General features: G+C 41.4%; 1 protein-coding gene across 2 annotated transcripts in view; it reads right to left on the reverse strand.

Moving 5' to 3' along the window:
• The window catches only part of UNC79 (unc-79 homolog, NALCN channel complex subunit), a 114471-nt gene extending 99597 nt beyond the window's left edge, over positions 1–14874 (reverse strand). For both annotated transcript variants that reach the window (XM_059819495.1, XM_059819494.1), the window contains exons 1-3: positions 14853–14874; positions 8593–8713; positions 2509–2813 (exon numbers count right to left, since the gene is read on the reverse strand). In XM_059819495.1, the coding sequence (XP_059675478.1) occupies positions 2509–2813; positions 8593–8713; positions 14853–14874 (448 nt within the window). The remainder of the gene's footprint in view (positions 1–2508; positions 2814–8592; positions 8714–14852) is intronic.
• Between the last annotated feature and the right edge of the window lie 8452 nt (positions 14875–23326).

Raw genomic sequence — 23326 nt, forward strand, 5'->3', positions numbered from 1 at the left:
AGGATGATTTAAAACTGCCTCTGTGAAGTGCTCAGAGATCTGTAGCTGTAAACATCATGAGTCACAGTAAGAATTAAAATTAGCACTCCATTTCAGTGGTTCTGGCAAGCCTTCTATGCAAAGGTCTAACCAGACCCTTAATGCTAGACAGTGTTTCTCTCTTGCAATACATATTTACCAGCTAATCATTGAGAGTTTTGTATAATCTGATTTGAGCAAAGCTCAGGACCGCCTAGCATACCAGTTATACTTACCCAAACAACATTGATTGTTCTGGTAACAAAATAAATTTCTTTTAGTCAAATGCTGAGGTAGAAATAAATAAGTTGTATTGCAAAATTTAATTCTCCATACACAAAACCATAGAAAATAGCAAGTGACCTCCCCTTGCCCCAAGCATGAGTCAACCAAATTATTCCTGGCAGATATTTATCTAAACTGTTCTTAAAAATATGCAAGACAGTTCACCTCTCCTCCTGGCAATTCATCCTAGTGCTTAACCATCTTTATGATAAAAAGGCCTTTTTTTTTATTTATTTCCATTGCTGCAGTTTAAACCTATAACTTCTTATCCTGATCAACTGTAACCACAAATATTTTCATTTAGTTTATTTCTCCTTGCAGCAACCTTTACATATTCGTAATATGATAATCATGTCTCCCTCCCATTTTTCTCTAACCTAGACAAACCAAGTTCTTTCCATTTTTCCTCACTGTTCACATTTTCTAGACCTCAAATCATTCTTGTTTCTTTTCCTGGACTCCTCTCAAATGGTCCACGTCTTTCCTGAAGCCAGATGGGCAAATCTGAAAATTCTACTCCAGCTGAGGCTTTGCTAGGGCTGTTAGAACAATAAGCAAAATGCTTTGGGTGTCTCATACACAAAACACCTGTTTACATATTGCTAGTATAATATTAATATATTAGTGACCTATGGTCTGCCTCTGATCTACTGTAACACCCAGATCTCTGCAGTACAGCTTTCAAGCTAGTATTTCCCCCATTTCATTTCTGCCTTTGATTTTTCCTGCTTAAACGTAGTATTTTACGTTTCTCCTTTGAAGACTTTTCAAAACAGAGTGCAATTTGCCAAGATTGTTTTGAATCGGGTATCTTTCACACAAAGGACATGCTATTCGCCATCTTGATAACCCCTGCAAATCAAAGTGCTCTCTCATTTCTATCAGCCAAGTAAAAAAAATAAAATCTAATAACACTAGACCCAGCACAGACTCCTGTAAGATTCCCACTTGGTACACCCTTCCAGCTGACCAGAGCCACTGGTAATTACTCCTGGAGTGTTTTGTCACTCAGGTGGGAACCATATGTCCCAGATTGCCTGTTAGGATGTCAAGTGACACAGCAACAAAAGCCTGACTAAGGACAGGAAAACCCTGACAGGAGAGCCATTGCACTGCCATAAAAGGAAATTTGCTCAATGTTATTTGTTCTTTACAGGTCTCCACTGGTTGTTAATTATCACCATGTTATCTATTTAGGAAAAGATTGTTTTGATTATTAACTCCACCACTTCTAGAAATTGAAGTTAAGTCAACAAGTCTACAATTCGCTAGGAGCCCCCCTCTTGCAAGATCGTACCATTTCCTACTGCAGTACTCTTTGATTCAAAATATGCTGCTGCCAACTCAAAAGGAATTCAGCATTTAACAGAAACAACCTTCCTCCCAAATAAATTCAGCAGCGTATCAGATTGACAACAATCTTCCTATACTGAACTATGTAAAGTAATACACCCTGATACCATGGTGAAAATTAATATTTGGCTTATGTAGCATAGGGAGAACACTGGGCTCCTGAATCCCAGTATGGAAAGTCACAGGCTAACAAGCCAGACATATGCAGAACTTGAGGGAAAACAATACAAATACAACACAGTCAAAAAAATCTTGTGATTAACTAATTCAAAACATATGAAAATACAGCTTTTCTGTAAGTCAGACAGAAATATTGCTATCTTTTTACCCAGGAATATTTTAAAGCCACCTCAAATCACCATTACCATGTTTTTTCTTCAATTAAATGTATACTATGTTCTATTTAGAGATGGACCTTCACCAAAACACTCAATCTGCATATTCGTTACAGGCCAGATATACATTTGCAAGCAATTTGTGCCTTTTTAAGAGAGCCACCCCAAAAAGACCGGTCTGAAGATATCCCAGCAGATTCAAATTCAAAATCGAGATTTTTTTTTTAGACCCATCTGTATTATTTTTGTTACATACCGTTGTATTTTAGTTACATACCACCAGCATATCACTAAAAATCAGACAACCTCAGAATTCAAACCCAAATCCACAGTTAGCAAAAAAGCATCTTTTATTTAAGAAAGTCAAACCAAACACTTGAATATAAATACATCCCAGGAGATTTGAATTCCAGATCCAGGTCAGTTTAGGCCCATCTCTTCTACTGCATTTATGCATCATTCATGGATTCACAGCACTGAAGTTAAGCGTACTGGAAGGGTTCAAGGGCCTGCTTACCATGTTGACCATGTTGTAGCAAGGGAACTAGATCCAGCAGTGTCACCAGTGTCACGTAAAGTCCTTGATAGTCCAAAGATGGGTAGTCTGATAACTGAGCATCACGACTTTGCTGGCCACGTTCAGATGGAGCATCTCGCAGGACGCTGTAAAGGAGGGAGCGAGTAACAGTAGGGTTGATGGAACTGACCTGTGGTCTTAGAGATGGGGTGAGTGGGAATGGCACAGGAAAAAGACACATGGTCATGGGCACTGTCAAATTGGAGGCATCTTGATTCTCCTTCTTCCCTGTGCGGGACAAAATGCTGTTGGGGGGACAAAGAAAAAAAAGAGACAACAAAGACACAAAGAACAGCACATTACATTGAAATGACACTATAAAACAAATAATAAAACACCAGATACATCCCACATAAGATGCAATTGCTACTAAAACCAGTGTGTCTACAAATCTAGCAACCATTCACTTTCATGCTTCAAGATAAGAGAATTAAAAATTGACATCTAGGAAAATTTCATTGCATCTCATGTGTTATCTGGTTCATAAGGAGCAAAAATATAAAAATGCATGTTTCAGTGCCCTACCCATGTTTCACAGTTAAGAAAAATTCTGAGAATTAAAAGTGTTGCTATGGAAAAACAGCTGTGTCAAAATAGGCTGGTATTTTGCTCTGAGATTTTGAGAGACTTATTTCCTCCCCCCCCCATAATCTTTTGAACGAACTGACTGAAAACATGCAAAATATAGGTGTGGCACTTGCAGAAACATGTTTTAGCAAAGAATAAACATGTGTGTTTGTTAAGATAGTCTTAAAAATCACATGTTTATTGCATTAAAATAATGTCTGTATGTATTTTATGATACTGTTTCATGACCACTCACTCAGTATCATTTGAGATAATGAAGTTTAAACAGGCACATGGATTTAGAAATAATATAATATTTCTAAAATGTTAACTAAACTACATTTGGAAAAGTTATAAAATAATATATAGTAGATGGTCTTTAGCATATGTTTGTGAGCTAATGATAATGGTTGTTTATGTGTGTTTTTAATTTTGCCCATGTTTAGGGAGGAAACATTTTTACTTTATGAATACAAACACTCCTTGGGTAAATAGTTACCTTCAAAAATCTAAGGGCTAAGCAAGCAAGACCAACTATGTAACTGCAGATCAGACAGTATGTCACCATACATTCCTGCTGTTACTTACGTTATTATTCAACAAAACTCACTATAAACTAAAGGAGAGATAATTTCAAAAAATAAAAAGGATTTAGTGGGAATCAAAATAGAGGCTATATGTCAACCAGCTTGTTATGTCGTTTTAAGAATGTTGTAAACATGGTTGTAAAAATGTTAATCTAATTTATTAAAAAAAATAATCCCCACTATTTTAAATAGAAATAAGTTGTCACTTAAGCAGTGTTGTATTTTAGTTATCAGGCAATTATAGGGTTAGTTCATAATCTTCATATGTGCCTATAAAATATAATACACCTTTTAAATATATTAAACCACACACAATGCTTTTTTTTTTAAAGCACATTTTGCACCTCTCAGTGGTTGGGATTTCCAAAAGCAGTTGCTGTTGGTTTAACTTTGTTCCCAAAGTCAGTGTTAAAACTTATAAAAGACAAGTCGGTGGCGTTAAAATTCCACTGACTAATGAAGAGCAGAGTTATGTCAAGAAGGAGCACTTCTGGAAACCTCTGTCCTCTTTAACACTACAGAAATCCCTATCGTATAATCACCTTAGCACAGATATACCTTACCTCACAAGTCAATTCAACAATTTACACAAGTAAGCTAAACTCTTGCTAAGGTGCTTATAAGAGAAGGTGTCATTCATTTGCCGTATATATAAAACGCTTTTACAAGTACGGTTCTATGCCAAGTGGCTACTATCACATCACACTTGCAGTCAGAGATGACAGACACAGTCTGTTTTAAGAAACTACACTTTTTTTTTTCCTTTTTTATTGTGCCTTACATATTTGGCAGATTATTTTGGTTTCTGTTACCCAATGTCCAGTACAAGAAATGTGGTGACTGTCACAACAGTGTTTATGAAATCGTATCAGAAAATCGCCTAAGATCTAGTATGACTTTAAAAACAAATTATCGGAGTGCTGATTCCTTTTAATTTGCTTGATGTTCATTTGCCGTATTTTGCAGCTCATGTTTAGAGATATGAAGGTACTGAATTATATTCCTCCCTATCTACCAACAGATGATACCAATTACCCATATACCTTTACTTGCCAACACATCACTTCAATCCCACTTATTTCCAGAAAGGATATTACTGTATTAATTAATCCTTGCTTTGGAAAGTGTAAGGCAGTGATGGAGAGCTTACACTATAGGCTTCTCTTCCTTTTAGCACGGAGCTATGGCCCATCTATGGATTAGAGGCCAAAGCACACAGTCTTGCATCTTGATCAGGGCACCCTTCTGTTCACTTCAGGAACAGCAATGAGACTGTATCTAAATTCCAGCTGCAACCATGCCAAATTTAGAAAAAAACCCAAAACTTTCAGACCCAGGCTTTTGCCTGACCCATATGTTTTAAAAGCAATAAACAGAAAGAGTCAAAAACGAAAAGCTAGGAAGTCCCCTAAGACCAAGATACAATGATTGCAGTTGGCTCCTCTTTCTGTTCAAACCAAGTATGAGAACTTGGAGTGTTTGCAGATCATAACTCCATTCTGAACTCGCTCTGTGACAAGTGACAAAGCTACCAGGGCTTGTTTCAAGATTTGTACATCTTTGCTGAAAATCTATCCCAAAATTACTGGCTTCCAGGAAAGATTTCCTAAAATGCCTACAAGAGAATTGCATCTCACCAAGGCAGCAAAGCAAGCTTGACCATTAATTAGCCACTGGGCATTCATAACTATTCTTCATGTAAAACATTTTACTTAGAAATACATATGGAGAATTTTCTCCAAGAAAATGTGAAAGAATGAGCTGTTCTGCAAGGTGTTTATTAAGTCTTAGATCATTCCTCAAATGAGGGAGAAAACACTGAAAATGAGCAGGGCATGAAACAAATTCATGCTGTAATGTAAAGAAATGCTTTTGCTCAAGGAAAAAATTAAGGAAGAACTAAATGAATCAATGTGCTATGCATTGTGTATGGTGATTTTATGTGATGTTTGTTCATAGAAATAAGGAATTTAATTTTTTCAGTCATTCCACATCTGTTCCCCCACCCCTGAGCTTGTGATTTATTGAGGCTATGTAGAGAGCAAAGGAGCAAATTAATCCCTTGTGCAATCCAACTATAGCTAGCAGAATGACACCAGATATGAATGTGATCCAAAACAGTGGGTATGCCCCATGGAAAAGAACACAGTCAATGTGTCCATAACATGGAAAGGTAAAAAGTATGATAAACTGTAAAAGCTACACCTGTAAAACCCAATCATTGTATGGAATTTCTCTGACTAATCACTGTTCCTCCATTATTCCTTTGACTACAGACATTCATCAAGAAAGGTTTAACCTAAAAAATTCAGCTGCAAAGAGAGTACACATCAAACTGGGAAATATTTTTTGAAGTTATTCTAAAATAGCAGATGATCACAAGCAAACTATTCTGAAGACCAGATCCAAAATCTCCAGAAATCAATGGGCATTTTTGCTACTGTTTGATCAGTATTCTCTTAGCAGCCCAAATTCATTGTGTATGCTCTGTCTCAAGCTAGAAAGATGATCCTCCACCACGTACTTCTATCATTGATGTTAAACCTTGCACAATGGTCTCAGTGTAGGAGGCAGAAAGAAGACTCAGCATGCAAAATATTCAAAGGAATTTCTGAACACGCTCTTCAGAAAGGTTCTTAACCAGTCTGTTTAGTTTTAGGGTAAATCTTGCAGAGATCTGCACACAATGAGTGGGAGTTTCCTTCTTTCCATCTGCCACACTAAATACAGGGTGTGTTTTGTTTTGCTTTTTTATCCAGCTTCTTTCTCAGTATCAGCAAGTGTATAAACTTACACTGGTTCAACCATAGCACTCAGGCTTTGACCCACAGTTCAAATTGCCCAGTTACAGGGATTTAGAATGTGGATTTGACATTGCTGAGTATAAGAATTCAGTCCACTTAAATTTACATCCAAGTTCTGGCTTCAATTTCTGGTGCCCTTTTTGTTCTGAGGCTGATCAGATCCCAGATCATGAAGGACAAATTCATTTGTGTAGGCCTGAGTTTCAGATATGAGTATCTGGATTTTGGTTCAGTCCCATTCTGAACACGAAATAAAGAAATGGAGTTGCTCAACTGTGTAGTTGCTGCCCTGATTTCTTGTCTGCTCTTATAGTTGGTAAGTATAAAGCTTTTTTTCAGTAAGCCCAGAAACATCACTACTCATTGAGTGTGAAGAATTTGTCAGACAGGATATGTCAGCTGTACTGCTTAGAAAGATGAAGACGACACAGTGGTATAAAGACACTGTCTTTAAGCAGCATACTCTAAATCCATCCTGTCCCAATGGACGTCTGCCCAAAAAGAAATGGATCTTATTATAGCACTTCGTAGTTACAGCTAAAAGAAAATGTTCAAAATCAAGTCCAACATTCTTGCTTTAATACCTTAAAGGCCCACAGTATTTAAGTAAAGGCTGTTTTGTCATACAGAACCTTCTTTAAATGTGATTTAAGAGTGTCTGTTGTGCAAATAAACCATCAAAACAGCCTGATGTGGGAACAGAGCCACATTTCAGAGGTATCTTCAGTGACTCTTTGAACATTTTTTTCCCCACTGCTGCAATATAATGAGACAAAATTTAATTTATTAATCTTAAAAAAAAAAAGCCCTACTGGTTGCCTTAAGTTTCTTCAACCCTTTAAATGCTTGAGGGAAACAAATTTCATAGTGGTTAAACAATTCTACTCTTGAAATTGTCAAAACAGGAAGTTTTTAAGTTTGCAGTGAACAGGTGTTCCACTGATAATGAGCATTTCTGTCTATGTATCTTTTCTTCTTATAAACAAGGTCAAGAATTTTGATACATCCCATGCGCTTTAAATGAATGTTAGAATGAACTACTGTCAAGTTTAAATTCTTGCTTCTCAACTTGTCTACTTCATAGGGGTATGTGTATTAACCCTCATAATTAACCTATTAACCCTCATATGGGTTAATTGTATTTTGTTAATGTTTCCTCAGGAAATAAAGCAAATAGCTGTATTTCCAAACTAGCTTCTGACAGCAGGGACAATCTTTCCAGGTATAAATCAGGAAGCTATGCATAGAAATGCAGCTTTAACTGCATTTTCCTGGATGTGAAAACTAGTGCCAGCCAAAACCCAGGCAGACAAAATCACCTCTTCACTGTCAAAAGCATTTTAAAAACAATTTGAAAATACGAATCCACTAGGTAGCACTCTGGAATGTATGCCATTCCTAATTTGTGTCTCACAATTTTTCACATATTTTTATCAAGACAAGAGGTAGTATTTCCTATGCAAAATGTATTCTGTAATCATATGGTATTTTGTACTAGGTATTATTACTAAATATTGGACTAAATCAAAACCCTGGGTCCAAACAATCCTGACCTGTTGTTGCCATCCAAATCCAGAACTGTATACAAACTTTGTGTCTACTCCTATTGTTTTAAGGGACTGAACCAGAACCCAAACCTGAGAGCCAGCTGAACTATGGCACAGTAAGAACCTAGTTCTGCTCATCTGGCTCATTGCTATAGGATCCTGAGGCACCAGGACTGTCAAGCAGGTCATGAGTATACACATCTAAAACTCTATAGATCACAAACTCCTTTCTTCACAAGTTCAGCATGTTTGTGCATTCAGCTAAGTCTTAGGAGGGCCAAGCAAATGTGTAATCAACCAAGTTTATTCTAGAATCAGCCACTCAATAAGCAGCTCAACTGGGCAAATTGGGCAACAGCCACTTAAGAGATTAATTCATACCATTCCTTTCTTAAATTATGCTCTGACTCTTTTTGACTGAGCATTGACCCATTAAATTTTGCAACCAATTCAAAGTCAATCAATACCCCCTACAACTCTTTACCTCTTTTTTCTTCAAGAGCATTAGTTAAAACTTACCTCAGTAACGTCTGAGAAAAGTATTTCAGAGTATTTGCAATGTCAGTTCCAGAGGGCACAGGGTAAATGTTGTGGAGAACCCGGTTGTGGTATTCCTGAAGGTAACGGATTTTGGAAGCAACTACATAAAAGACAAAAAACAAACACAAGAACTTTCATTTAGGTTTTTTGCAGACTTTGACAGAATCACATCTGTTCCCACCATTTCTGATTTATTTTTTACTTAAAAACTAAACTGTAAAAAACAGAAAAGTCTCTACATGTCTTCTATTTTGACTGAATAAATTGAACACACCACTGTAAGAGTGCCAAGGAGAAGGCACAGAAGTGAATGCTTGCATCTGTATTAGACCAAGTTAGTGCTAGCAAATTAAAAAAAAGCCACCAATAAACAAACAAAAAACCCCCAAAAACCCTGCACTACTTCTGTGGCTCCAAGGATCTCAAGATTCATTTATAATGAACGAATCACTGGATCACAGGAGGTTCATGTGAGACAGATAAATATTTCTACAGCCAAAGCAGAGATACAAGCTAAAACAGAGAGAGCTTATGTGATTTACTTTAGGCCATTGTGCTAGTTTTGGCTGTGATAGGGTTAACTTTCTTCATAGCAGCTAGTATGGGGCTGTGTTTTGGATTTGGGCTGGAAACAATGTTGATAAAGCAGGAATGTTTTAGTTACTGCTGAGCAGGGCTCACACAGCACCAAGGTCTTTTCTGCTCCTCACCCCACCCCACCAGTGAGTGGGCTGGGGGTGCACGGGAAGTTGGGAGGGGACACAGCCAGGATAGCTGACCCAACTCACCAAAGGGATATTCCATACCATATGACATCATGCTCAGTATATAAAGCCGGGGAAGGAAGAAGGAAGGTGGGGACATTTGGAGTAATGGAGTTTGTCTTCCCGAGCAACCGCTACGCATGATAGAGCCCTGCTTCCCTGCAGATAGCTGAACACCTGCCTGCCGACGGGAAGTGGTGAATGAATTCCTTCTTTTGCTTTGCTTCTCCGCACCGTGTTTTTTTGCTCTACCTATTAAACTGTCTTTATCTCAGCCCACGAGTTTTCTCACTTTTACTCTTCCGATTCTCTCCCCCACCCCACCTGGGGGGAGTGAGTGAGCAGCTGTGTAGTGCTTAGTTGCCGGCTAGGACTAAACCACGACAGCCATGCATTTACTTTATGCAATGAACTAAAGATATTAAAAGATCTGTGCTATTTATTTAAGTGTCTTAGGAAGCCTGATCAAGCAGGTTAGGGGATTTCAAAGAGCAATAGGAGCTCTACACCTTTACTGAAAGCAGTTTGTTTGTTTTAGAAATAATAGTGGGTTTATTTTCTAATAGAGATCCTTGTTCAATATTGGAAAAAAGTGATTACTCACCATAGCTGCAATGCCTTACAGACACCTGAGCACACTCTCAACTCTTTTTTGCTCTGCTCAGACTAATCAACTTTGCTGAGAAACAGAGTGCATTGGTTGGGGCAGAGGGCTGCACGAGCTCAACTGTGCTTCCAGCTAGACTGCTCAGCAGCTGTCCATAGTATCACTCTGTGCAGACACAGCCTCAGTGAAAGCAAAGCTGGCTGGGAACTCTTAATGATGTTAAAAGTGCACCAAGACTGTGTAATACGCAGTTAAAAGGGATGATGCTTCTAATGACTCCAGCCCTTGAGTGTATGGGTTATGACAGTCTGTCACTACACCAAGATATACCTTGTTCCCCTACAGGGCTCCTTCAGTGTGGATAAATTGTGCTTCCTAAACAAGCAATTAGTCAATACTTTGTTTGATTCTCATTGTCAAAGGGCATTTATTAAAGAATGAATACTGCTAAGTCCTTCGCTGAACAGAAGGGCACTAACTTCCTGAGAGACATCCTTATTCCTCTTGCTGCTGCTGTATCTGAACATTTTACCAGCATTGTGATTTTTTTTCTATATCATTGACAAATTGAATGAGAAGGGGTGACATTGTATCCATATTACAGAAAAAGACTGAAGGACAGACACCAAGAGCAAAGCATCTGCAAATGCTGTTGGAGGCTCAGCTTGAGATACTGCTATCTATTCTGGCAAAATGGCTTGCAGTATGTACTGGACTTTCACATCCAGTAAACAAAAGCATCTGTGAGTGCTCAATCACACAACAAATGAGGTTTGACAATTTCAAGTTAGTCATCCATAAAATGAGGAACACTCAAATAATCATCAAGTGAAGAAGACTATTTGCTGGAATTGTATTACAAGAAACCCAGTCTTCCGGCACTCAACTGCCCCCATCAGGATCATCCTTTCTCCCATTTCCTGCTCTACTGACCGTACCCTCCCAATTTCTGCAGCAAGTGAAGCTGCTACAGACAAAAGTCTCCCTCACAATATTACCCTGCTTCATCACAGGGAGCAAGCCCATCATATGACTGAATAGGGCTGGGATCTATGGGAAAACAGCATGTAAAAATACAATTAGGGACACTGTCATAATGCATATGCAACAGTAATAAACTAAGGATGCATAAGCAACTTTAATTATATTTCCTCACTTTTAAGTGTTTTACTTCATAATTTTATTGTAAGGTGACATTAATGAATAACTAAAATAAATTGCTTCCCCCCCCACACCCCAAACTGAAACAGAAGTTTTGCCATGTGGACTCAGGTTGCCTCAGTATAGCTGGGAGCAAGCTCAGAGCCTTTCAGGCCACCACATAGGCCTGTGGCACATGAACTGTGCTCTGCCATAGGTTATCCCTGTCTCTGTGAGACCAGCCATAACTAGCTTCCTACACACCCCCAAAACCACTAGGGTAGTAATATTTGGTCATCATGTGTTTCACTCCAGGTTACAGAAGTTTATTTTAGCAGTCCAAGACCTGTTTTCCCCTCCTTGTCCCACACCTCATTTTTTCTGCCCACTATCTCAGTTTCAGTCCCAGATTTGCATGTTAGTTTACTAGATTATTTAAAGATAGAAACTTTTTTTTTTACTGACATGAAGACCCCTATAAAAACTAATCTAGACCAGGTTATATTAAGAAAGGAATTACTTCATAAACATATTTTGTGATGCTACTTTCTCTTGCTGGGGAAAATGAGTATGAAGCCAGGCATATTTGCAAAGAAAACAGACCACATTTCACAGTACCCAACAAAGAACAATTCACAGCAAGATGCACAGTTCACTGTGGCTGCCATGGTTTGCTGTCAGATACCTGTAAGTGAATTGGATTAACAAAGTGCCAAAGATGATGTCAGAATTCAGATCTAGATGTATTTTGGAGAACTGGCTGGCTCTCTACAGATACTGACTTTCAATAAAGGGCATAGAATATCTAGAATCACTTCTTTTTTTTAAGAAAGAAGGGTATAGGATACCTAGAATGACTTTTTTTTAATAAAGAAGGTAATCTATTTATTTCTATTAATCAGCATTGTCATGCAATTGTATCAGGCAAAATAACAAAACAGAAAGCTTATTTATAAAGCCTAAATATTAACATGAGCTTTAGGCTAAACATTCTAACCCCATCTCTCAGTTCTGTTTCCCAGAACACTGACAATTTCATCACAGCCTCCCAGAACACAAAGAACCTTCTGAAGGAAAGCACCAGAGCAAAACTTTACCAGCTTTCAAGATACAGAAGTGTGTGAATGACCTAATTTTCTGAGTTTCTAAGCACCCAGAGATACATTTCAAAAGTGATGTCATTCTGTGGAAGTACTTAGCCATTGTCATAGGGTCATCACATAAAACAAATTTTTAAAAAAAGTTATTTCAGGATACTTGCTGGGTATCTCCCTAGCATCTACACAGACCTAACTAAACTCCCTAGCTCCCTTGTAAGCATTGACTGAATCAAGAGTGAAACCATTATGAATCTTGATGGTCTTGGTTGCTCCACTTCCACTGTCCTGGAGAAGAACAGAGTGGGCATCAGATATTCCCAGGACATTACTTACCACAACTAAACACCATTTACTGCTATTTAATGTGAAAAAGAACTAATTTTCTTTGAATACGATAGAACATCTCAGGCATGCCATGATGAGTCAAATGATGAAAGTCACTGTCAATACCGCTGGTATGAGATATGAGATGCATGTGGTCACAAAAAAGGGAGGCTTCTCAAGACAGTTTCCCAGTTTGCCACCATTTTACCTGTTGTTCATACAACCTGCCAAAGAGCTGTGGGGTGGCCACAGATTGATGTTTAGACCAGCGCCTTTTTGCTCTTCTGTTCTGATCAGTCTGTTTCCTCATTCGTAGTGTTTTTCTGCTGTTCTTGGTAAATTGAGATTCATTATGACTTGTGACTCCTTCCCGAGACATTCTGGTTCTCATCTGTCAGTCAGGGCAGAAGCAACAGCTGGGGTTTGAAGGTTTGCCTGATAGTGATGTATGCACATCAATATAATCCTTGTCGGAGTCCATTACCATTTATCAAAAATTGCAGGTGATGGAATCTTGAAGTTATGTGGAGACAAAGACATTTGGTAATGCTGTAAGAACTAGTCAGGGGAGCAGCCTTGGTAAACAAAATACATTCAGTAGGTTAGAATGCACAGGATACTTCCATTAACCAAATAGTCTACCTGGAGCATCACGAAAAAGAAATGTTAGGAGGTAGAAAGATCTGAAACCTGGACCCCAAGTAAATCTTAAAATAGAGAGCAACAGGGACATGGCAGGCCAAGATGCAGTGTCTTGAACAGTACAAGGGGATAAAAAGGAAAACAGCCAAGGATAAAATATGAAAGAGAAGCTCAAACAGAGCAGACCAAAAGCATTAGGAATGGAGGAACAGAGAAGGCAGGATAGAAAAGGAAGAAAATGCCAAAGGCAGTGTTGGGACAAAAGGTGGCAGAAATTCTTCCACATGTCAGGGTAAAAGAAGCATAATTAACATGTAAGTATCACAAGAAAGAAGAAACAATTACAGAATTCAGATGGGGGGTAGGGAAGACAGAAAGAACAGAACGGTACAGATCCAAACATTACACATTTCAGGGATGCTGCACGGTCAGAACATTGTGTCTCTATTTATGAGGCCAGAAGTGCATCCCTACAGCAATAAATTAGCATCCACATAATATTTTAATAGCGACATCATCAATCACTGTAAATAAGCAGTAAACCCTACAGGAAAAAAATACAAGTATTCTTTTCCTTAGATCAGTTCAGTAAAGGTCTATATAAATACAAGGATCCTTCCCAATGACCTGGAAGAAGGTGACAGCAAGTCCCAGCATGCGAGATGTCAGATCACATCATGTCATCATTACAAACATCAATCCAACCTTCTGGTCACAAATTGCCTGGCTCACAACCATGACACTGTATCAGGAGAGAAAGTAGCTTTGATATGGACCACAAGCTCCACTACCCCAGTATTTTTCTTTAAGCCTCCCACCAGGGCTCTTGCAGATGCACTAGTTGTTATCAGCAGTAACAACAGTGGGGAACACTAGCACGGCCCAGCTGCTGACGTCCCAACCACCATGTCATCTGATCTTGCTCCGACCAGATCTAGCCAACATGGTGGTTAAAAAATCCATGGCTGTGAGGAGGCACCCTGGGCCCCTGGCAGGGGGATGTCAGCACCTGGGGGGCTCCTGCTGGGAGATGCTGGGTGCTGTGGCAGGCAGCCTGTAGGCAAGACAGTAACACCCAGTCTACATTCACCCAAAAGGTGAACAGCACGGGCAAGAATGACAGCACAGCTCCCTCCTCACTCTGTCTCACAGCAAGACCACGCTCAAGACAGCAACGCATGGGTCATCTCTGGTCTCTACAGCCGGATCTCCAGTCTCTCGGGTGGCTACATCCTTTGGGACAGGGCACAGCACCAGCAGACTGGACCCTTCCCACTGTGGGGCCGAGGGCCACGTGGGCAGTCTCAATCTTAATTCTCATCCCCTGACCCCTCATGTTTCCCTCCAGGTCCCCGGCGCTGCCTTTCCACAGACACGCCGCCTCCCCAGGAGGGCCACCCCGCCAGCGAGGCGCGGGGCGGGAGGCGAGATGCTCCGAGTGCCGCCGCCACCACCACGCACTCGGCGGCGGCTGAGGCAGAAAGAGCCAGAACGAAGGCAGCCCCCCCTCCCCTTGCACCAGCTGCTACGCAGACGCCACATAACGCGGGAGGAGGCCGGGCAGCGCTACCCCGCCGGGCCGACTGACAGCCGGCAGCAGGACAGCGCCATCGGCCGCCCGCCCCCCCCTCCCCTCCCCTCGGACAGGCCGCGGCCACTCACACTGCTCCGCCTTGGTGGACATGCTGCCGCCCCGCTCTGCCCCTCAGCCGCCGAGAAGCGCCGGCGCCCAGCCGCAGTGAAGGCGGCGGCGACCGCTTCGCCTCAGCACCGGTGCCGCTGCCGCAGGGCTGCGGGCCGGGGAGCGGCGGGCGGGCGGGGCTGGGCGGGACCGCACTCTTAAAGGGGAAGCGCATCTGGCGGCAGGGGGCGGGGGCGGCTTCGGGGCGGGGGGGGCGGCTTCGCAAGGGAGGCCTCGCAAGGGGCGGGGCCGCCCCGCCCCGCCCCGCCCCGCCCCGCCCTGAAGCACGCGTGCGAGGCGGGGATGTTACCCGGCCGAAGCGCTGAGCTTGCCACAGCGCTAGGCCGGGAGCTGCAGGGCCGGAAGACCTTGATGAGACCCCCCGGGCCTCTGCGGTGCCCCCGGGGCTTCAAGGGTGTTTGGGACTGCTGAGGGGGCTGGTGGTGCGCAGGTCCCGGCCCTACGCCCTGTTCTGCGGGGAGTTGCAAGAGGGGGAGCAATGAGCTAGGCCGGGGATGTCAGCATTATTGTTAGTGGTTGTTCATGGGGCTGTGTCTGTGCACTCCGTTTTGTTCTTTGCTTGAAACAGGAATGTTATTCCCTCGAGTACTTCTCCTCCCCTCGACCCCCTGTGCTCCAGCTGTGTACCTCAGGAGGGCGCAGCCAGGTGCCTCTGGCCGGGTTTCCCCGCTTGTTTCCATACTGCGCCAAGCATCTCGGGACCCTCGTGTCTTCCCCGAGGAGACAAAGGCTGAGCTCAGCCCCGACTTCGTCCCCTCTCTGTCACCACATCCCAGCTACGGTTCCTGCCCCAGGTGCCCTCAGTGCAGGACGAAGGTGGGATGGAAAGACCAGTTGTGGTGGGAGTACTGTAATAACATAATTTGTTTGCTCCAGGAGAAATTATTTCACCAGCGTGTGCCCTGTCAGCTTCCCCAGCATCCTGACCTGGCCTTACCAGGTGTCAGAAATGAACGGCTAGCTATGAGTTTCTTCTCCAAAACTTTCCAAAACAGTTTTTCAGATATTCACACCTCTGAGAAAGGTATGTGGAAGCAGTAGTATTTCATCAGCCAGGGCATGGGAGCCTTGATGTTTATGGATAAAAAGCTCATTGCAACATACTTTCCTCAAAACACTGGGCTGCGTAAGATGAGTAGGCCTCCAACAGCCAAAGAGAACTGTGCTGTGGAGGTGGAGAAAAATAGGTATTTATTATTCATCATGCAAGGTAGTGCCTCCAAGTTACTGCTGCCCTGATTTGGGGACGATGCACATTCTGTGCCAGGAACTGCAGTGAAGGGGCAGATGCTGTTCACTGGCATTTAACAGGTTGGCTTTTTTCCTCAAAGCAATCTTCTAAAAATACTGCATGTGCGATGTTTTTTCAACACCACTTAATTAGGTCCAAAATAGAGCTCTTACTGCATTTCCTTGAGGTTATAGTTCTTTCCACACTCCCTGCTGCTTGCAAGCCCCAAAGAGAGAGCAGAGCCAACTTAAACCACCACCACTGACTAGTATGAACAAGCTGCCATGATTATAGTGGTACTGATCAGCAACTGAAAGGCATGAGTTAACTGGGAGAGGTGTCGCCTCCCATTTTCCTGAGCGGTACTTCAGAAAAGCAAAGAGCACTGACCCATTCCCATATGTGGTTTGCTCCTTCTTCTGTTGAGCTCGCTGCAAGATCATGTAGGTTGCTACCTGAACATCAAAGTTTTCTCTTTCACATTTAAACATTTAAGAGTAAACATTTAAGTTTATTCTTTTATTAAAAACTGATATGTGATATCAGATCCTACTGAAGTCAATGAGAGTTTTTCTATTGTTTTTATTTAATGAAGTGCCCAGGGAGGTCCTGTCGTGCTAACAAGTCCCGCTTCCCCCCACCCTAGGTCTCATAACATAGAATGTAAGTGATGAAAATACAGACGAATGGCTTTCAGACTTCATTGAAATAGACTGCTGAAGGCAGGTTTCATATTTAGCTTGAATTTCTGTCTGTTGATGCAACAAATCAATCTGAACTGCTTTATAGCTCATTACAGAACAATAGGGAACTCTCTGCACAGAGAGGAACTGAGCTCCCATAGGTATCCTTTAAAATATACCAAGTGTTCACATACCGCAGTGGTGAGCGTACTAAAAACACTCAGGATGATAAAGCAGGAATACACGGAGAAAATACAAATTCCATTTCCCATGTAAAATTTCTTCTTTGGTTTAAGTGCCTGAACATTGAAGCTATGCCTGCATTTACTGAACAAGGTCCTATACAGTTCAGCATGTAATTCAGGTATATGGAAAGCAATTTATTGCTCATGAGTCCTGCTGCATGCCTAAACAATGCCTAAGTCCCAAATAAATCCTGATACAAGTCATCTGTTATTTGGTCAAACGATTTGATAGATTTGCCCAGTTTGTTAATACAAATATAGAGATGTGTGCTTTAAATTGTGAACAAATGTCATAAAGGAGCAAATTCAGGAACGTGGCACTCTGGGAATTAATTTCTGAAGTCTCTGTGCTGAATGTAAGTCATCATTTCTCAGCAAGATCTTCATGAATTTGCCTAATAAAATGGGTACATTGCTCCACTGGAAACATTTTTAAGCAGCTAAGGTTTATGTCCATATGCTTTTTACCTCTGCATGCACTCAGTTTAGAGAACACATAAAAGCTGCAGGCATCTGAAAGTCCACAAGTCATTAATGCAAGAACATATTTTTAACAATAAATGAATGGGGAATGGAAAACTTATATACCAACTGATGAAAACCAAAAAGAACAAATGGTACTTTCCTGAGTTCATGAGTGGAAATTTCACAGAATCACTGAGGTTGAAAGTAACCTCTGGAGCTTGTCTGCTCCAACTTCCCTGCTCAAAGCAAGGTCAACTAAAGCAGATTGCTCTGGGCCATGTCCGGTCAGGTTTTGAATATCTGCAAGGATAGAGACCCCCACAACCTCTCTAAGCAACCTGTTCCAAGGTTTGACCATCCTCACAGTAGAAACGTTTTTTCTTATGTTTAAGTGGAATTTTCTGTATTTCACTTTGTGCTCATTACCTCTGGTCCTGTCACTGAGCGCCACTGAGAAAAGTCTGGCTCCATCTTCTCACTCCCTCCCCTCAGGTATTTATACACATAGACAAGACTCCCCTGAGCCTTTTCTCATTGAGGCTAAACAATCCCAGCTCTCTCAGCATCTCCTTATACAACAGATGCTCCAGTCTCTTCGTCATCTAGCCTCTCCCTTGACTTATTCCAGTATGTCCGTGTCTTTCTTGTACTGGTGAGCCCAGAATGAGACACAGCACTCCAGACGAGGTCTCACCAGTGCTGGGTAGAGGGAAATAATCACCTCCCTTGACTAGCTGGCCATGCTCTTCCAAATGCAGCCCAGGATCTTGTTGGCCTTCTTGCTACAAAGGCTCATTGCTGTCTCACAGTCAACTTGATGTCTTCCAGGACCCCCACATCTTTCTCTGCAGAGCTGCTTTCCAGCTAGTCAGTCCCTAGCCTGTACTGATGCTTAGGTTATTCCTTCTGAGGTGCAGGGCTTGAATTTTCATCTGTTGAACTTCATGAGACTCCTGTTGGCCCATTTCTCCAACCTCTCAAGATCCATCTAAATGGCAGCACAACCATCTGGTGTACCAACTGCTCCTCCCAGTTTTGTATCATCTGCATATTTGCAGAGGGTGTCCCGTCACCTGGATCACTGACAAAGACATGAAACGGTACTGGCGCAGTATTGACCCCTGCAGTACAGCACTAGTGACTGGTTTTCAGCTGGACTTTGTGCCACTGATCATAACCCTTTGAGCCTAGCAGTTTGTTTGGCCAGTTTTCAATTCACATCATTGTCAACTTATCTAGTCCATACTTTATCAGTTTGTCAATGCCGATGTTATGGGAAACAGGGATGAAAGTCTTGCTAAAGTAAAGATAAACATCCACTGCTCTCCCCTCATCCACCAAGCTAGTAATTTTGTTATGGAAGGCTATCAGGTTGGTCAGGCATGATTTTCCCTTTGTAAATCCACACTGACTACTCCCGGTCATCTTCTTGTCCTTAATGTGTTTAGAATTGGTTTCCAGGATTATTTGCTTCCCAGGGATCAAGGTGAGGCTAAATGGCCTAGAATTTCCTGGATCCTCCTGCTTGTCCTTGTTGAAACTAGGAGTGACATTTGCTTTCTTCTGTTTCTCAGGACTCTCTCCCAGTTGCCTTGGCCTTTTAAAAATAATCAAAAGCAGCCTTACAGTGACATTGGCCAACTCCCTCAACACCTGTGTGTGAATCCTATCATGTCCCACGGACTTGTGTATGTCTGGCTTTTTCATATGTTCCCTTACCTGATCATCCTCTACTGACATGTAAGTCTTCCTTGTTCCAGAATGTCCCACTGGCCTCAGGGGCCTGGGATTCCTGAAGGCAGATCCTACCAGAAAAGGCCAAAGTAAAGAAGACATTAACTACTTCAGCCTTTTTAATTTCATTCATCAGCAGGTCCCCTGCACCATTCAGCAATGGACCCACATTTTCCCTAGCATTCCTTTTGCTGCTGCTGTCCCCGTAGAAGCCTTTCTCATTGCTTTTCGTGTTCCCTCAACAGATTCAATTCCTGACGGGCCTTGCTTTTCCTAACACCATGCCTACACTCAGCCAGTGTTTCTGTGTTCCTCATAAGTCACCTGCTCCTGCTTTCACTTCTTGTATGCTTCATTTTTATGTTTGACTTTTGTCAGGATCACCATGTTCACCCACCTGCTTGACTTCCTCTATGTTAGGAGGAACCATTCTGGCGCTTGAAGGAGGTGATCCTTGAAAATCAGTCAGCTGGATGTCTGGATATTAAGGTGAAAAAGATATATACAAGAGTGCTATAAAATATACCTACCTTTTACAGAGGAATTAGTTATAAGCCACAGTCTCTGTTTCACTGACTGAAGAGACTTAATTCTCATATTTCCTTCTACTGTGGCTTTTGCAGGATAAGGTAGATAAGGGAAGAGATAGGAAGCATACTGTTTGTGTGCTTTGTGCTGGTTTTTAACTAAACTTTGTCTGCCATAACAGTGTGCACTGCAGTTACAACATAATTCAAGAATAAATTAATGAAATATACTGTAAGAAGAAAAGAAGTTGTCCAGAGCTGAACTCACTATTTATGTGACTTTTATTACTTTGAATTACATTTTATAGCATTCAGCTCTGAACAGAGACACAAAATCTGGTATTGTTTATTTGTTTTTAATCTCCAAGCATTAACAAATCTTCTTTTAGAAAGGTAATCCTTTCTGAAAAATACAAAATCCTAAGCTCTCCTACCTTGAATCATGTACAGAAAATTTCTTAAATTATTCATAAATTGAAGTGAATGTATGCATATATAAAAAATAAATCTGTCTATGTATCCATTTACAGGTATATATATGTATGCATTTGTATACACAGGTGTTCACCGTTACCAACTCTTGATGCATTCTCACGGTGTTTTCCTTTAAAAGCTCAGGTTCCAGTCAGGTAATTACATGAATCTGTATTTGAGTTTTAAATAAAAGGTAATTCTTGCCTGACACATTAAGACACTCAAATGCAATATAAACAATGTTTGAAACAAATGAGGATTTCAATGCCTAAATGAGAGGCAAAGACCTAAATGCTTTGTGAATTTTATCAAACAACACAATACAAAGACAGCCAACTTCCAATTTAATTTGTTTTAAGACAATGCCTCAATTTTTTGAAACTTGCTCACAATTTCTGGCAGGAGGTTATCATTAACTGCATTGCGATAAGGCTATTAAAACCCACAGTAGAGGTGGGGAAATGTTTGGAATGTCTCAAATTCTTGCTTTAATCACTACAGGCCTATCTGAATTGAAGGCTCTGCCATGAAATGAAGGAGGCAAGGGAGAGCAGAGTCTGCCTGATGAGCCAGCGGTAATGCCAATAAGAAAAAACAAACATGAGTCAACTGGAGCAGGAGCGGGCGAGCTGCTCTTGCACTAAGGGCTTTTCAACGTACGTGGTGCTCTCTGGGTGTTTGCCAGGCTAACCTAACCCTAACCAGCAAGGTGTTCAGTACAGGACTGGAGCCCCTGAACAGCTCCTGCGTAGGGACCGACCTCCTCCCTGTCAAATTCAAACAGCAGATGGAGTCCCTCAGGCTCAGACATGTGCATTTGAAAGCAATAGTTAGACCCCATTAAATTTAATTTGTCCCTAAATCTATGCTGTCTGTAAGCATTAATCTCATGAATGATGGTAAAATAGATAATCGCTCGAGGAAAAAGTCTATCTGGGATTAAACTGAACCATTCGGCTCAACTCAGATATGCTACAGCATGTATCCTGGTTGACACAGGATGATTTCTGGAGCTGTTCTTCAGGGCTCAGACACCTGGGTTAACCGGCATCAGCAAAGAGACAGTAAGCAGGAAAGGCACCTCTTCTTGATCACAGAAAATCATGTCTATGCACAAAAGTAACACAATATTACTGACAGCTTGTGTAGTCTTGTGCAGGAAAATAATTTCTTCTGAGGAGGAGATATCCAGTCTTAGCCTCTGTGCTGAGACTTAAAAATGTAAGGAAAACTTCCTATCCTGCCTTTGGTGTTACTATCGCACAGCAGTATCTACAGAAAAAAAATCAACCAGACCTCCTGCTGTGGGAGGACAGGAATGTAGCCATTCTGAGGAGAAAGGTGTAGAGTATAGTAGGATAGAAACTAGGGTAGGGTAGGGTAGGGTAGGGTAGGGTAGGGTAGAGAAGAGAAGAGAAGAGAAGAGAAGAGAAGAGAAGAGAAGAGAAGAGAAGAGAAGAGAGAAGAGAGAAGAGAAGAGAAGAGAAGAGAAGAGAAGAGAAGAGAAGAGAAGAGAAGAGAAGAGAAGAGAAGAGAAGAGAAGAGAAGAGAAGAGAAGAGAAGAGAAGAGAAAATATGTCGGCGTATTGTTGGCAGTCATGGTAGAAGTGATTGTGATGTGATCAGAACATTGGCTGAAGCCACCAACCCATATGCGTTATGCCGTCTGGCATGTGACAAATGCATTTCAGTCATCACTGGCTTGGGTTGATTTCAAGTGAGAGACTGAGCAATAAAGAGCTCTGGGTCTCATTGCCAGTACTGTGATCCCAACAAAGTAGCCAGCTTGTGATGTTAATATTTGTTCCTTCTCTCCCCAATTTAGAATAATTAAGACTTCAGGGGGGAAAAAAAAAAACATTATTAGGAAATACAGTGCTTATTTGGTTGTATTTACAAATCTATAATTTTATTCTTATTCTGACAATTACTTCAACTAACTCTGTGGATGTTAGCTTTATTATTACATTTGTCAGTACCTGTCACTGCAAAAAAAATCCCTGATTAATGCCCTCTATTTCTCTTCTAGAGTAATCTCATTAGGCTCTAAGTGAACAAAATACTTAATTTGTTGCCATAGCAGTGGAGTTTTGAGAAATAAATGGTGACCGGCATAGAGAACTAGCACAAACCTGATAAGCATGTACTAGGACTATTATAAAATCAGAGATTGGCTTTACTAGCTCTAAGAAGCACAGTATTTGTGACAGCTACCATGGCATGTTTGTGAAAATTAGCATCACCCTGACTGAATTAGATCTCCCCCCCAATAAGTTGAATTTTTTTCTTACCTTTAATCTCAGACTTGTGCAGAATTGACTATACCACCTACCTACATGGCTAAGGTAAAAGCACATTGTCATGTCAGTAATGCTTTAGGAATTAGAATGGCAAGTGTCAAAAAACTGCCTTCTTAAACCTATCACAGCATCATGACCCAAAGGCTAAGACATGAACAAGGAAGACAAGAAACGCAAAGCATAATTTTTATTTTGCTTTAGTATTTCTAACTGAAATAAAAATGTTTGGGAAAGGCCACTGCTGGGCAAAAACAGTGACAGAGAGCAAAAGAAGGCATGAGATTTTCCAGGAAGAAGATGAGGAGAAAGCATCCGACATTCAACGGTGCTAAGGTCCTTGGCGTTTTACTGCATGTGTACCACGTTTGTGACGCATGCCAGGGTGCAGGCCCTGGCTCAGGAACAACTAAGGTTGACTGACCTTCCTCATGTGCTTGAAGGCTACCTTCCTAGCAGCCAGTAAGCTAGCTAGTCTCTCCTCCAAATTGGTTTGCTCCACATAGGAGTCCAGGAGCTACATAAGATGAACTGACAGGTGGACTGTCAGACACTAGAGCCTTGGTATGAAACACAAAGTGAACTAAATTGACAGAACTGGGGCACTCTTAGAGCAGCCTGTAGGAAAGCTGCTGCACTTTACAAAGGAATGTGGATATTTTTCTCATATGCAGACGGTTACAAATTGTCAAGTGGATGTGTTGCCCTATCTGTATCAAATTTAAGCCTACTGACAATTGCTTAGTATTCACCAGCTACTTTTTGCAGACCCAGTGTG

This window comes from Gavia stellata, chromosome 7 (genome assembly GCF_030936135.1).
Source record: "Gavia stellata isolate bGavSte3 chromosome 7, bGavSte3.hap2, whole genome shotgun sequence".
Lineage (NCBI taxonomy): Eukaryota > Metazoa > Chordata > Aves > Gaviiformes > Gaviidae > Gavia > Gavia stellata.